The 16,162-nt window shown below is 38.9% G+C and overlaps 1 protein-coding gene across 3 annotated transcripts in view; it reads left to right on the top strand.

The window, feature by feature from the left end:
* The window catches only part of LOC106883296 (uncharacterized), a 19,846-nt gene extending 4,277 nt beyond the window's left edge, over window positions 1–15,569 (top strand). For 2 of the 3 annotated variants that reach the window (XM_014934253.3, XM_014934254.3), the window contains exons 3-4: window positions 1,456–1,509; window positions 13,851–15,569. In XM_014934253.3, coding sequence (XP_014789739.2) covers window positions 1,456–1,509; window positions 13,851–15,065 — 1,269 coding nt within the window. In that variant the 3' untranslated portion in view covers window positions 15,066–15,569. Of the gene's footprint in view, window positions 1–1,455; window positions 1,510–6,047; window positions 6,651–13,850 lie in introns of all 3 variants that reach the window. The other variant, XM_014934255.3, reaches the window with a different exon arrangement.
* Window positions 15,570–16,162: the final 593 nt, after the last annotated feature.

Below are 16,162 nucleotides of genomic sequence, written 5' to 3'. Positions count from 1 at the left end.
TAAGGAGCCACCTCTTTTTCTTTCCATTTTTTTTTTCTGGTGAATAAATGCAAACGAAATCCCTAAATCTCGGAGAAGTGCGACATAATGCCTAATGAGGTGCAATGAGGCAGTTTGGAAACCTAGGATTACTGTTAGTAAAGTTTTAACTCTCCCTTGGAGCTACGTGCTGGCCGAATCGCTACTGCCCCAGGAAAAAATGCTTAGCAGTATTTCGTCCGTCTTTACGTTCTGAGTTTGAATTGCACCGAAGTCGATTTTTCCCTTTATTATTAAGCACTGGCGTCGATGTAATTGACTTAGCCTCTCTTCAGAACTTGCTGGTTTTCAACCAAAGTTTGAAATTAATATATAGGCGCAGGCGTGGCTGTGTGGTAAGAAGCTTGCTTCTCAACTGCATAGTTCCGGATTCAGTCCAACTGCATGGCACCTTGGGCAAGTGTCCTCTACTATAACCTCGGGCCGACCAAAGCCTTGTGAGTGAATTTGGTAGATGGAAACTGAAAGAAGCCTGTCGTGTATATATATGTGTGTGTGTGTGTGTGTGTGTGTGTGTGTGTGTGTGCTTGTCCCCCCGCCATTGCTTGACAACTGATGCTGGTGTGTCTTTGTCCCCGTAACTTAGCGATTCGGCAAAAGAGATCGATAGAATAAGTACTAGGCTTACAAAACATACGAATGTGTGTGTATGTGTGCGTGCAAGTACATTATATTGCTTGTAAATACAGTACTCTCATCTTCCATCCACGGGTCCTCAACTCCTAAAGGAATCAGTAGGGACGCCGTCATAATTACAACGTGTCTGGCGCATTTTTAAAACCGAACGTAGCCCAACACTCCACAGGTCTGAACACAATTGATATCTTGCACACACACACACACACATACACACATACCTTCTTTTATCTTTTATCTGTGCCAGTCATTGGACTTCGGCCATGCTGGAGTGTGCTTTGGGGAATATCATCGAAAAAATTGACTCTAGTACTTATTTCTTAGTTTGGTACTTTTTTTGTGTGTTATGCCGAACTGCTAAGTTAAGGGGGCGTAAACAAACTAACAGGGTTTGTCAAGCGATGGTCAGGAGATAAACACAATGACACAATGATATAATTCGTCTGTAGAAATTTTTACTAATATTTCTGTAGAATTTTAAGTAAACATTCTGGTTTTGACAAAAAACCAATTTTTGTGTTTGTATGTTAGGTCTTGTTGCTCATAAGTTGTTTTACTGAAAGAAAAAACACGATGAAATTCTGTGGATCCAGTTACTTAAAATCTTGACTTGGTGCTAATAAATGGATGTCATTTTCGAATTCTTCAAGTCAAAAAACTAGTTCAGATCCATAGTATTTGACAACAGGGAATTTTGTTTTCTCTTTTGGTTTGTGTTATCAATCGTATTAAACTAAAAGTGTTTTTTGCTTTTTATTTTCCATTATATTCTACGTGAAGGAAGCACAGTTTTTCCCCACGACAACCAGAGCCGGCAAGGAAGATGTTTCAGGGGTAAGTAACTGTTAAATAACTCCCTACGCGGGGGGGGGGGGGGGGGGAGGGTGTATGAAAAGTCTTGAGCCTCAAAAAAAAAAAATCATGGTACAAGACTTCTGATGAAGGTACAAGACTTCTGATGAAGATACAAGACTTCAAGGCTTTGTCTTTATGTTCTGAGTTCAAATTCCGCCGAGGTCGACTTTGCCTTTCATCTTTTCGGGGCTGATAAATTAAGTACCAGTTGCGTACTGGAGTCGATCTAATCGACTAGCCCCCTCCCCCAAAATTTCGGGTCTTGTCCCTAGAGTAGAAACGAATATAGTAAGAGAGAGAAAAGTTCCTGGATTTGGATAAAAAGAAGTTCAATTAATTATAACTTCATTTAACATATTCCTTTCTCAGATTCACAAACTTATTGCAACAGTCCTTCAGTTTCTCTAAGCCCTGTAAAAGAACTCGGAAGGTTGGGCCTCCAACTAAGCCTTTCGGGATACTTTTAAAATCACTAACTTTTCAGCACCCACTCGTACGTCTGCTATATTTTCTGATATTATACATGATAGCAAAAATATTCTAATAAAGTTACTTGCATGTGACGACTAACACTGTAATTTCTATATAATGTCTTTTGAAATCAGTAAAAAGATAGACTTCTTTCTGATTTGAAACTACATTGGTGTCCAATCTTCAAGCGTTTGTATGAATTACAAGATTAATGGAAAATATATAAAATAATCTCAGTGAATAAAGGCAAAGAAATTAAACTGGCTCTCCGTCGGGCACGACGAGGAGGGTTCCAGTTGATCTGACCAATGGAATAGCTTGCTCGTGAAATTAGCATGCAAGTGGCTGAGTACTCCACAGACATGCGTACCCATAACGTAGTTCAATAGGGGATTCACCGTGACATAGAATGTGACAAGGCTGGCGCTTTGAATTACAGGTACTCTTCATTTTTGCCATTTTGCCAGTTGAGTGAAATAAAGTGTCTTACTTAAGGACACAGAGTGCCGCTGGGAATCGAACTCAAAACATTATAATCATTAGCTGAATATATAACGTAGAGCATAGAAAGTAGGATAGTCTCTTACAGCTGTAAGAGACTCTCCTACTTTCTATGCTCTACGTTATATATTTTAATAATTACTGATATTTTCATATGTTATATATGTAAAGCATAATATGTTATACATGTATGTATATTGTTATAATTGTTTTTGTTTTTTTTTTATAAATATATAGGCATAATATAATGTCTCAAAGTTGATGAATACTACCTCTTGATCCCCTCCATTTTCTTATTGCTGTATAATTTAAGGGTAAAAAAAACTGGCCCTCCAATTATATATATATAATTGGAGTGGCTTATTCGCAATTTTACAACCAGATGGCAGAATTATATACGTCAATAATGTGATTAGGGGCACTATTCAGTACCACTATTGCTAGAAATAAGAGTTAAAACCAACTCATAGCCACAAGAAGCACTTTATTTTCGTGACTGACTTGGGAACTGACAAGGTGAGCTGAGTTTAACCCAGGACGGCTGGGTGAGAGTCACTGAGGGGCATTAAAAAATGCGAAACCAGGTGATCTGGCTATGCCTAGATGATGAGAAAGCTTACCTCCCTTTTCAGCCATTAAAGTAAAGTTCTTCTATATCTGTCCCAGTCAGAACAGATATAGTTACATTCCAATAAGGGAGAGGGACTTAAATCAATCAGCGGGCTTATAGCTACAGATCAATTCGATGAGACAGGTATATATCGATCTGGTTGCCATAACTGCAACTTAATGCATTGATAACGTCTACTTTGATGTTTCCTCAAGTGTTTATTTTACACATATTTATTTACTTGGTTATATCGATATATTTTGTCGAATTGATTCACGTAAAATATCAATACTACATCGAGAACTGGAACAAAAATCCGTTAACTCCTCTAAACCCCTCGGTTTTTTTACTGACCCACATCACTGACCGGGAGGATGTCAAGAACCCTTCAAAGTACAAGGTTCCTGAAATAAACATGATGGTAGTAGAGAGTATTGTTTGCATAACACGACCATCTGACAACGGAAGTTGACAGATGATGGTGTTAAAACGAGTTAACAACGTGAACGCGAACGCGATCCAAATGCTTAGCGGTATTTCGTCTGCCATTACGTTCTGAGTTCAAATTCCGCCGAGGTCTACTTTGCCTTTTATTCTTTCGAGGTCGATTAAATAAGTATCAGTTACGCACTGGGGTCGATCTAATCGACTTAATCCCTTTGTTTGTCCTCTCTATGTTTAGCCCTCTGTGGGCAATAAATATATGTGAGAGCTTCTGCACAGTTTCCGTTTTCAAATTCTGATCGCAATATATATTGGTCAAACAAAGCTACGGTAAGTCACTTATCCAAAGTGGTGTTCAGTGAAATCGAACGCAGAACCACGGCGTTGCTAAGCAAACTTCTATACCACACAACTGTGCCTGTACCTACAATATAATACAATTGAATACATCACAACATAATGTAATATATGTTAGATAAGATAATCCAGTCAGAACAGATATAGTTACATTTCTATGAGGGAGCGGGATTTTAAACAATCAGCGGGTATATAGCAACAAATCAATTCGATCAGAGACAGGTATATATCGATCTGGTTGCCATAACTGCAACTTAATGCATTGATAACGTCTACTTTGATGTTTCCTCAAGTGTTTATTTTACACATATTTATTTACTTGGTTATATCGATATATTTTGTCGAATTGATTCACGTAAAATATCAATACTACATCGAGAACTGGAACAAAAATCCGTTAACACTGCTAAACCCCTCGGTTTTTTTACTGACCCACATCACTGACCGGGAGGATGTCAAGAATCCTTTCAAGTACAAGGTTCCTGAAATAAAAATGATGGTGGTAGGGGGGTATTGTTTGCATAACACGACCATCTGACAACGGAAATTGACAGATGATGGTGTAAAAACGGGCTAACAACGCAAACGTGATCTAAGAGCTGAAGAGAGCCAACAGCCTTTTAATAGTCAGTATAAATGTATGTGCACGCAGACACACACATACATACACACACATATTCACACACATATATATACATATATATGTTCATACGAGTTGATTACATTGACCCCAGTGTTTTATCAACCCCGAAGTTGAATGAAGATCTTCCTCAGCTAATACATCCTAAAATTTTGAAATGTATTAACTGAAGAAAGTCTTGCGTAAGAGATGTATTCCTATTTCATATTACATAATGACCTGCAACGTACGTATTAAATGATTTGAAAATATCAGTTCTTCGTTATTTTTATTATCATAATTCACACAACTTGATGCCATTAGAAATTTGCCTGACTTGACTTCATTTGCACGGATTTTCTGACGACGAATTGGAGTTGTTTGTTGTATTTTATTCGAGTCGAAAATTCTGGTAACATGCATCGTTTCCAAGCATAACATGAAATATATATTTGTGAGTGGGTGTGCGTGTGGTTGAGTGTGTGTGTATATATATTTACATATGCACATATATGTACATATATATACATATATATATATATATATATATATATATATATATATATATATATATATATATATATATATATAGAGAGAGAGAGAGAGAGAGAGAGAGAGAGAGAGGCTGAGAGAGAGATTGATATGCATGCATACACACACACATATATATACCCATATTTGTATATATATATATATATATCTATATATATATATATATATATATATATATATATATATATATATATATATATATGTATATATATATAGCCTTACTTACGTACAGATAGGGATATACATACATGCAAACAGGGATACATACATAAGTACAAATACATGTTGACTATTCACTGGTTATCGGTTATGACCACCATCTACGCTAAAATTACAGACGCATTGCTGTCCTGTCGTGCCCTCCCCTAATGACGAAGATATACAATAGTATGACAAAACCAAATCTCCACCTACAACAAAGTACAAAACTGTTTGAATAATCAGAGAATCATAACTTTTCTCTCCTATACTACACCTTCTGTATGCCCTAACGAAGGAAGAAGCTAAGGAAATGGTAATATTTCATTGTTGCAGACATCCGTAATACCGCGATCGCCACGACAAAAAAGGTACACTGGCTATTTGGGTTCCAGTAAGTCCGAAACTTAGCTAACGCAAAAAGGGCCGAAAATGTGCCTACACATTAACTGTCAACGCGACAAATGTTCGTCCAACACGAGTGACACTCTCTAGTGTTTGAAGACGCTAAACTGGCAAAAAGTAAGGGCAGATAAGATGGGCTTAGATTACAAATCCTGCAGCTTGCAACTGAAAATGTCTCTCTCCTGAGTGTATATATGTGAGCATGTAAATCCACATATGTTCATAAGCACAAAGAAATCTATCTTTCTAAGTAGTTTGTTTTGTGAGTAAAAACAAAAAATAAACGCAGAAAGAAAAATTTCACAAATAAAACGTTGGGATCTGAAAATAGTGAAATCTTACCCTTACTTTTATTCCTAGGACCCTTGTAACAATCCTCCACAGACTTCTGATAGAGCTGAGAAAACCTTTGAATTCTGGGATGACTCGGATTCAAGTGAAAGTGTTGATATCACGCATATAACCAAAGAAATGAATGATACCAGACGAACTCCGACCCCAGAACCAACACATTGCGACAGCAACTCAAGTTTCATAACAGAAATGGACTTCTTACATCAAAACAATGAACTGATTACAAATACATTCACATCCAACGATTTCCCGTCGTCGTATAATAAACCACTACAGCCCGTGTATAGTACATACTTAGCAGGACATCCTTTCCATTTGAATATGGACGTTGGTCGAATTGTACCTCGGTTTGAAACGAACGATTTAAATATGGCGGGCACTTCGTTAGAGCGAGGAAATCGCTTTGAAGGGGTACGGCAAGGGTGGGCTAGTACAAGTAATGAAAGTTCAACCGATATAGGGGTAGAAAAGCCACGTTTACGAACTCGATCCAAACGTACTCGAAGTGGCTCTTTTGTCAACAGCAATCAAGACTATAATATTCCACTGGCTCAAAAAGTTCTCCTTCAAAGAAGAATCTTAGCTGTTCATGAAAATATTGAGTGACAGGTAGATATGGTTTCTTTATTACTGCATGTTTCTCAACCACGGGCTTCCGGGTTCAGCTCCATTGTGGGGTACTTTGGGCAAGTATCTTCCTCTAAAGCCTCGGGCCGGCCAAAAGTATTGTGAGTGGATTTGGTAGGCGGAAACTGAAAAAATCCCGGTGTATGTGTGTGTGTGTGTGTCTTTCTGTTTGTATTTGCTCCCCCACCCACCCACCCACCCACCACCACCACTCGATAACTGGTGGTGGTTTGTTTAGGACCTCTTAACATAGCAGTTCGACAAAAGCGACAGATAGGATAAGTAAGAGTCTTAACAATAAAGTAAGTCCTGACGTCGATTCATTCGACTAAAAATTCTTCAGGGCGATGCCCCAGCCTGGCCACAGACTGAAACAAGTAAAAAGATACAAATAGAGATAACTTACGTATAATGGTTTGCTTAGTTTGTTAAGGTTATTTCCACAGAAATTATAACCAGCACTGATTTCATGCCACAACGTTTCGTATCAAGACGTCAGGTATAAACAAACAATGAGATCGAAGACAAAAATAGGTAATGAGTGTATATGCCATTTTCGGAGTTTTTTCTCTTCCGTCAGCAGCAACTTAACCCACTCTCGCCTCTGAACACATTGCTTATATAGCCACTGGTATTAAGTTATTGCATATACCAATTTACATATTAAACGCATTCCTGGGGCTGGTATGTAGACATTAATGCCTTGTAGACACGTGGTATTTCGTTGCCTTGTAGGCACGTGGTATTTCGTTATGCAATCATAATATACCATAAAGTATATTAAATGTTTTTTTATAAGTCAACACCACGTTCTACTGCGTTAGCAGTGCTCTTTACTTTGTTAATTTATTTTGTTAATTTCTACAGGAATTTTAACCAGCACTGAGTTTTTGGTTATAACGTTTCGTATCGAAACGTCAGATGTAAACAATGAGATCGAAGATTAAAATGGCTAATGTGTGTATATGCCATATTTCGGAGAGGCGGAGTTCCCCTTCATCAGCACCCATCTGCTTCTGGTTGTCTTTGCTGCTCTTCTTGCTGCCGTTACAGCTATTAATGCTTATGTTGCTGTTTTGTGGCTGTTGAGGTTAATCTTAGCAAGACTTAATAGTTAAAATCCCAGATAGGAATCTGAACTATGGAGAATGAAATGAATCTAGGAGATATACTAGCCTCACCTGTATGTATGCATATGCACACTACATACATACATACATTCATATGTATATATATATATATATATATATATATATATATATATATATATATATATATATGCATTGTGGCACTCAGTCAGTTACGATGACGAGGGTTCCAGTTGAACGGATCAACGGAACAACCTGCTCGTGAAATTAACGTGTAAGTGGCTGAGTACTCCACAAACACGTGTACCCCTAACGTAGTTCTCAGGGCGATTCAACGTGACACAGAGTGCGACTAGTATGGCCCTTTGAAATACAGATACAACACAAACAGAAAGAGTGAGAGAAAGTTGTGGTGAAAGAGTACAGCAGGGTTCGCCACCACCACGGAGCCTCGTGGAGCTTTTGGCGTTTTCGCTCAATAAACACTCGCAACGCCCTGTCTGGGAATCGAAACCGCGATCGTATGACCGTGAGTCCGCTGCCCTAACCACTGAGCCATTGTGCCTCCACTTACTCTGTGTACCTACCAGATAGATCTAATTTACGAAGCTGTGTATCGATATAATGTATTATTTAGCATATCACTATAATGTAATTATATATCCATAATATATAACTATATCAATCCTTTCAGGGTTGATTAAATAAGTACCAGTTACGCACTGGTGTCGATGTAATCGACTTAATCCCCTTGTCTGTCCTTGTTTGTCCCCTCTATGTTTAGCCCCCTTGTGAGCAATAAAGAAATATAGACTACATTTCCTTTATCATAACCATGCTTTATTGCTCTCTATTTACTCTGTGTTCTTATGTAACTTTATGAATATCTGTCTGCCCCAGTCGTCGAGAACCACAGCCACTATCTCCAATAATGTCACACATACAGACAAATGCGCACAGACACACATAACTAATGAAATAGGAAAACAGCAACGCTATTGATCGCCCATTGATCATTTCCTTGTGAAATCGTTAGTACCAAAGTCGGATAGCATAAACACACTCTTTTTCCTCACATCATTAATTATTAAAAAAATATTTTAATTGTAAAATCTGGGGGTAGAACGCTGGCGTGGCTTTGTGGTTAGAGGCTTTGCTGCCCAACCGTCTGGTCTTCGGTTCGATCCCACTGGGAGGCACCTTGAACAATTGCATTCTACTAAGTCCTCGACCTTTTGAGTGCAATGGTAGACGGTAGCTGCAGGGTAGGCCGTACGTGCGGTAGCAAGACTCTGGACCTCACCACACCAGCCGGAAGACGTGGGCCTGGCTGTTCGAGAGTTTCTTCTAGCACACCTGACATTTGGCTGCCCAACTCGCCTGAAACTAGTCTGTAGATGCCAGACCAGCAAGGGGAAGCGGCTGACCTCCCCTGTTCGAAGGTTATAATGGACACAGGTTCGTGCGTCACGTAGCTAGCTAGAGGCGATGGCCTCTTGGAGCTAATCAATGGCAGCATTCGTCCTATTTTTTGGACTGCCATGTTGGCCTAGCGATAACTATTAATATATATGTATGTATATGAAAAATGCATTAAATACTACAAAATGTACACGTAGGACATCACCAGAACCCTAATACTTCATCAGTTATCGACCGAAAAATATTAATACCTAGTTTCATGCTTTTAGCGATAAGACTAGGGACTTCATGTATCGGCGGCACCCGCCTGATTTGCGGAGTATTAGGGCTCGAGTTATCTCTAATTATTTTGTTGAATATCATTTTTTCTATGCAGCAGTGCGTAATTAGTGATTTCAGCTGTTGTTTCTAGCAAAGTAAATGACTATCTGGTCTGCAGGAACAGACACATGTTTGCACCTGTTTTGACTCTTCCGTTTTTCAGATCAGTCAAACGATGCATGTATCAGATCAAAGACATGTTCAAAAGCTCGCAAAAAATTGATACCAAATCGATATAGACATGCATGCGTGTGTGAGAGAGAGAGAGGGAGAAGAGAGAGAGAGAGAGAGAGAGAGAGAGAGAGAGAGAGAGAGAGAGAGAGAGAGAGCGTGTGTGTGTGTGTGTGTGTGTGTGTGTATACTGAGTATTACAGAGACAAAACTATTTCTCAACTGTTGTGCAACATTGATTAAACAAACGCCATTCTGTTTGATAAAAACAAATAGAATTACGGAATTAGAGAATACTAGACTAAAGCTAGGGGTTTTTTTTCCATTATCATAATTATCATCGTATTGAATTATATAAGAAAGATAAATAGTACACTTGGTGACATTATGTCCGTATGCATGAATGAACGCATGCATTGATTGATACACGCCTCTAGATGGATGGATAGATGGATGGATGTGTAATTTTCCTCTGAACTTTACGTTGATAAGAGGGTTCAAGTTAGCTGCTAACAAAGCGACAAGACTTCTTGAATTAAGAGAGTTCCTGGGGCATGTAAATATGTGATCAAATTAATATGTTGGTTGAGCTGTCAACGCTCACACCCCAAGTTATATGTCAAGACATGTGCTGCCATACGTGCTTATAAGCTAAACTTTTGGTTAAGATGGTGAACAAGAATTAAACTATGCTAACTAAAACTTTCAAGAAATAAAATGGTTATACATTGTACCTGCAAAAGTTTTTGTAAAAATTTTTCGTTGTACCACGAACGTCCCCACCTAAATATGTTCTTTAGGATAAAGTGAAATATTGAACTTCAGAGAGAATAAAGTAAAACATAGCTATGAATAAAAGGAGAGTCAACGGCTATTCTATTAAAACCACTGGAAGTGAGAACTTCCCAGTTGTTGCCACAGCGTCCTTCTGTAAGAGGGACACTCTGATGTAAAACTCGCAGTTTCACATGATTACAGATCATCTGGCTTCGGCCTGTCACTGGGTAATAATCTTAGAGACTCACAGTGTAGTATTTGTGTTGTAATCCACAAATCCACAAATTATCGCTGGAATCCAATGACGTTCGGTTGTTTCTTTATGCTGACCTCATTTGCCATTGCATCTGCTGAAAGCCCTATGGCAATGGAAGAGTGGTCACGTGTGCAGAGCTAATCAGTTGGAAGCGCACAGTTATGGAGATCTGTAGTGGGACCAAATGGTCACTTGAGGGTTTACGGACGGTGAGTCAATTATGTCATTGGTAACAAGAGACGGCAATCATCTGTGAATACGGAGCAATCACCATATAGGCATAAAAGTATGTACACACACACATATACGTGTATATGTACACACACACATATACGTGTATATGATTCTATTGCATATGGTTATATGCTTATGCGCATACAAACATACATACACACACACACACACACACACACACATACACACATATATAAATATATATATATATATATATATATATATATACTCTCTTTACTCTTTTACTCTTTTACTTGTTTCAGTCATTTGACTGCGGCCATGCTGGAGCACCGGTCTTTTAATCTTTGTAAGCCTAGTACTTATTCTATCGGTCTCTTTTTGCCGAACCGCTAAGTTACGGGGTTGTAGACACACCAGCATCGGTTGTCAAGCGATGGTGGGGGGACAAACTCAGACACACAACACACACACACACACACACACACACACACACACACACACACACACACACATATATATATATATATATATATATATATATATATATATATATATATATATATATATATATAAATGTATGTATATACATATATACGACAGGCTTCTTTCAGTTTCCGTCTACCAAATCCACTCACAAGGCTTTGGTCAGTCCGAGGCTATAGTAGAAGACACTTGCCCAAGGTGCCACGCAGTGGGACTGAACCTGAAGTCATGTGGCTGGTAAGCAAGCTACTTACCACACAGCTACTCCTGCGCCTATATATATATATATATACATATATATATATATATATATATACACACACGTGAATGTATTAATGTATGTATATATGAATGTGTGTGTGTGTGTGTATGTGTGTGTGTGTGTATAAATGTATCTTTATGTATATTCACGTGAATGTTTGTTTATATTAGTACGATGCAGTTGGATGTTGTCATCATTGACAATCAGCTTTTCCACAAACCGGAAACTCAATTAATTGCTTATCCGAGCGGAAGAAGACACCATTGTCTTCACCATAGGGAAAAGCCGTGTGGGAATTCGTATTGTCTGGTGACCCAATTAATTTCCTTTATGTTTTTTATTGAATTGCTCAATTTATGTCGCTATTGAATTGCACATAGCCCTCGCAGGCCTTCAGATGTCTGTGAGGTCTATATCGTTAACGCTCCTGTTGAACAGATACAACATATGCGCAGTGAAGAAATCCATCCGTCTTTACGTTCTGAGTTCAAATGTCACCGAGATTGGCTTTGCCTTTTATACTTTCGGGGGTCGATGAAATAAGTACCAGTTGAACACTGGGGCTGATGTAATCGACTTATTCGCTTCCCCGAAATTGCTGGCCTTGTGTTAAAACTTCAAATCATTGTTAACCATTTTAGCATATTTCTGTTGAAATACATTGGCGTTTGTTTTAATTAATTTTGGAAATGATGAAGAACCAAGTGAAGAATTTTGCTGTTTTAATTCTGTTGTTCGGAGCATAAATTAGCATGAAATTTTAAATTTCATTTTAATTTAGATTATTCTAAAACAGGAAGTCTATATCACAGAACCTGGGATGGATCTCTAGACGGGTCGGTACCAAAAAGATTAAGGAATATAAGCTGTGATATCGCTTTTCTGAAGCGTATGATGGTTGTCACTTTTGATGGTTCTGACGTATGATGGTTGAAGGAGACAAGATTAGCGTGACTCCTCCACCAACACAGCCACTACTGTCATTGGCGAACGGTTTCCACTAACGTAGCAATAAGGACACGGAGTTGGAGGTCCAACCCGGGCGGCACTATTTTTGGGTCTGCTATAGGCAATATAAGTTTTTCGTGGGGGCTCCCGGGCGGCAAATTGAAGGGCCACCCAGGGCGCACACACTCTAGCTATGCTAGTGACGGCTTCCAAGTCTGCAGTGATAGAGTTAATGCAAGTTTTGGCATGTGCTGTCTAAGTTACAACTCATTGATGCTTGGGATGCGGTAGGTTGCGGAAGAACGAAAAATAAACCAAGAAACCGGAGTTTTAAACACTGACCATCCATGCATTCAACTGTGACTCGTTAACAAATCGGTTTCTTTCTTTTATTGTTTCATACAAAACGCAACATTCAACAGGATATGGTGACTTTTTTTTTTTGTTGATACATCGATCGATTATTGATTGTGTTCATCGATCATCCAGTTCGAAAGACAGTCCTGTTCAAGTTAACATCATTATAAAACTAGAAATCAAGGATATCATAAGGTTATGCTGGTTTCGCCCCATAAAATCTTATCTGAGATTTTTTTTATTTCTCAGAAACTATGAAACCATAACACTTCGAAGGAACAACGAGAGGACTTCAGAATGGCTGCTCAAGACACAAGTGTGGAAACGAAATTTGCTTATGGGTGCAAACCCGATTTTTTAAGAGGGTGTTTATAGCGTTTATATTGCCCACTCAAAATTTTAGAGATGCATTTATACCCGCCACCTGTTCCCGATCCCATGACACGAGATGATAAAAATAAGAGCTGAATTTCTCTCAAATAACACCATGTCAACTTAGATGAAACAAGCTTTCATTTTGTACTCTACTCCAAGATATACTTAGTGTTGTAATTTTCCTCGAGGTGAAGATTGTTTTCAATGTTATACCCTTTCTCTCATATTTCTTGATGCTTTCATTTTTCGTGACTGTACTTTCCGATGCTTGTGACAAATCTTCCTTTTCTCTTGGTCTCTCCTCTGTCTTCTGTTTCTGAAGAAGAGCGTTGCTCGAAACGTAAAACTACCATTCTTTCCTTCCCTGAGCGTCTGCTAATACTTTACATGTACCACGTCCTTGAGTTGTTGTTTTTTTTTTGTCTTGTGTTTGTTCGTTTATTTATTTACTATACATCTATATCTATATCTATATATATATCTATATATATATATATATATATGATTTTTCTTTTGTCTTTTTGTAGGGCTCTAATGCAATCGAACGAAGGGAAGATGGTAAAGAAGAAAAACAGCAGGAAGAAAATCGAACGGAGACCGTTTCTTCTGTATCTGTGAGGTCAGTTGAAGAGCCCCAACCTACCAACAATAATAATTATAATAATAATAATAATAATAACAAACGGAATCATAAACAGAATAACAAGGAAAATGGTGATGTTGATGGTGCTAGTGGTGGTGGTGTTGGTGGTGCTAGTGTTGGTACTGGTGTTAGCGATGGTGGAGGTGGACGTGGTGGCGGCGGCGGCGGCGGCGGCGGCGGCGGCGGCGGCGGCGGCGGCGGCGGCGGCGGCGCTGCGGCACCTGCTCACGATAGTTATGATGGTGAGTTTGCGGCCTTCTGCCGCGAACCTTGTCCACTGGAAGACAAGAAATGTCCAATCCACTCCTCTCAGCAATCCCAAAGACAACCGATTCGGGGAAGCAGTCCAACCATTGTCGATAATACTCCAAGACACAACCAGCCTCATTCTACGAACTCTCTGTCGGCGACATCACTACCGCCATTACCATCATCAGCGTCACTACTCGCGTCAGCAGCAGCAGCCGAATCTTCACATACGAACAGTACTCCAGGAAAGGTTCGACAAAATTCAGGAAGAGAATATTCTGGAAGGGAAGGAAGAGGGGGAAATAACGTAGGAGATATTGAAGGAAGAAAGCCAAGAGAGAGGAAAAGTAGAGAATCAGCAGAAAAAGGAAGAGTGGGAGGAGAGATAGGAGGAGCAGGGGCAGGGGCCGATTCAAATATTTGGAATTATTCGTCTAAAGCGGAAACATTGGGTAACAATTTCGAAAATTCTCATCGAACTTCGATAAATAGCAGAGTTGACTCCTCGGTAAACCCTCTTCAAAATTTCTCTCCTGGAATAAATTCCTCGGTTGGAAACAACAATATTCCAGGCAGAGAAAACCAGTTTGATCCAAGCAAAGATTTGACGATTCTGTCTGAAACTGAACAGAGACCAAGAATTCGTAGACGAGGAACTTTTACTGTAGATTCAGAAGACATTGATATGTGTATGAGGACACTGGAGAAAATGGTTGACCAAAATCTAAATAATTTGGCGTCTGGCACAACAGAGGAACCAAATATTTCTCGGGATAATGAAGAACTCAAGCGGAAAGTTCTGGGTGCAGATTTTCAGAAGAAAATTGATACGTTTTTAAATGATATATGAAATTGAAACCGCAATTCCTCTTTGATTAAGTGAGACAGTAACTATTCCTAAGAATCAAAGAGATCCATTCGTATATCCAGCGTTTGAGAAATACATCTACCACTGGATAGAAAGCCAGTCTTTTGAAAACAATTTTCCCAGAAGACCCATGTTAGTAATTCCGAGCTGAAAGTTGAATTAAGCAAAGTACGAGAGCAACGATTTCTGAAATGGTATAGAGACAGCTGATGTGTATCTGTAACCATTGTCTTAACAACGAAATATCAAAAGTCAAACAGAAATACTTACTCATACAAGTACATGTACACACACACACGTACACAGACATACACATACATGCAGATAATGAATCCTGACTGTCGCACAAATATACTGATGATTTCAGTATATGAAACAATATACACTGCCTTCATTTTGCCTTATCGTCTCAAAGATCCTTCAGATCAACAAACTCTGAGTAACGATAGTGTGATTCATCATCTTCAAATAAATAAATAAACTCTACTTTATGCATTGAGTAATCTTTCCCCCATTTTCACGTCCATATTTGTATCATATGTGCATACAACTGTGTGTAATTTCTGCTTTATCTCCTCTTCGTAGAATTCCCAAACAGTATTCAAACTATTATTCAGTGTTGAAGTAATCAAACTGAGTAGTGCTGTCCATGGTGTCGAAACCATGACAATATTAGATGGACAGCTGAGGATGTCAGTTCCTGTATATCGTAATGTGTTTTACATCTTTCATTATCTCTACTGTTTTTATAAATTTTTTACATCAACTTTTAACAGTTTTGGTTCTGATTTTTGCAATGAGTGCATTGAAGAAGGCTTATGTCAGAAATGATTTGTGATAGGTATCAGCATTCTATGTGGGTGTAGCTCAACCGGGATTTTGATGCGGTTTAAAAGCAGACATGCAGTATCCATATGTGTATGTGTGTATGTGTCGTGGTACTCCGTCGGATATGACGACGAGGGCTCCAGTTGATCCAATCAACGGAACAACCTGCTCATGAAATTAACGTGCAAGTGGCTGAGCACTCGACAGACACGTGTAGCCTTAACGTAGTTCTCGGGGATATTCAGCGTGAC

The sequence above is a fragment of the Octopus bimaculoides genome, chromosome 16 (genome assembly GCF_046866305.1).
Source record: "Octopus bimaculoides isolate indiv1 chromosome 16, ASM4686630v1, whole genome shotgun sequence".
NCBI classification, from domain to species: domain Eukaryota; kingdom Metazoa; phylum Mollusca; class Cephalopoda; order Octopoda; family Octopodidae; genus Octopus; species Octopus bimaculoides.
Note: the sequence above shows the minus strand (reverse complement) of the source record. Positions and strands in the feature narration are given on the sequence as shown.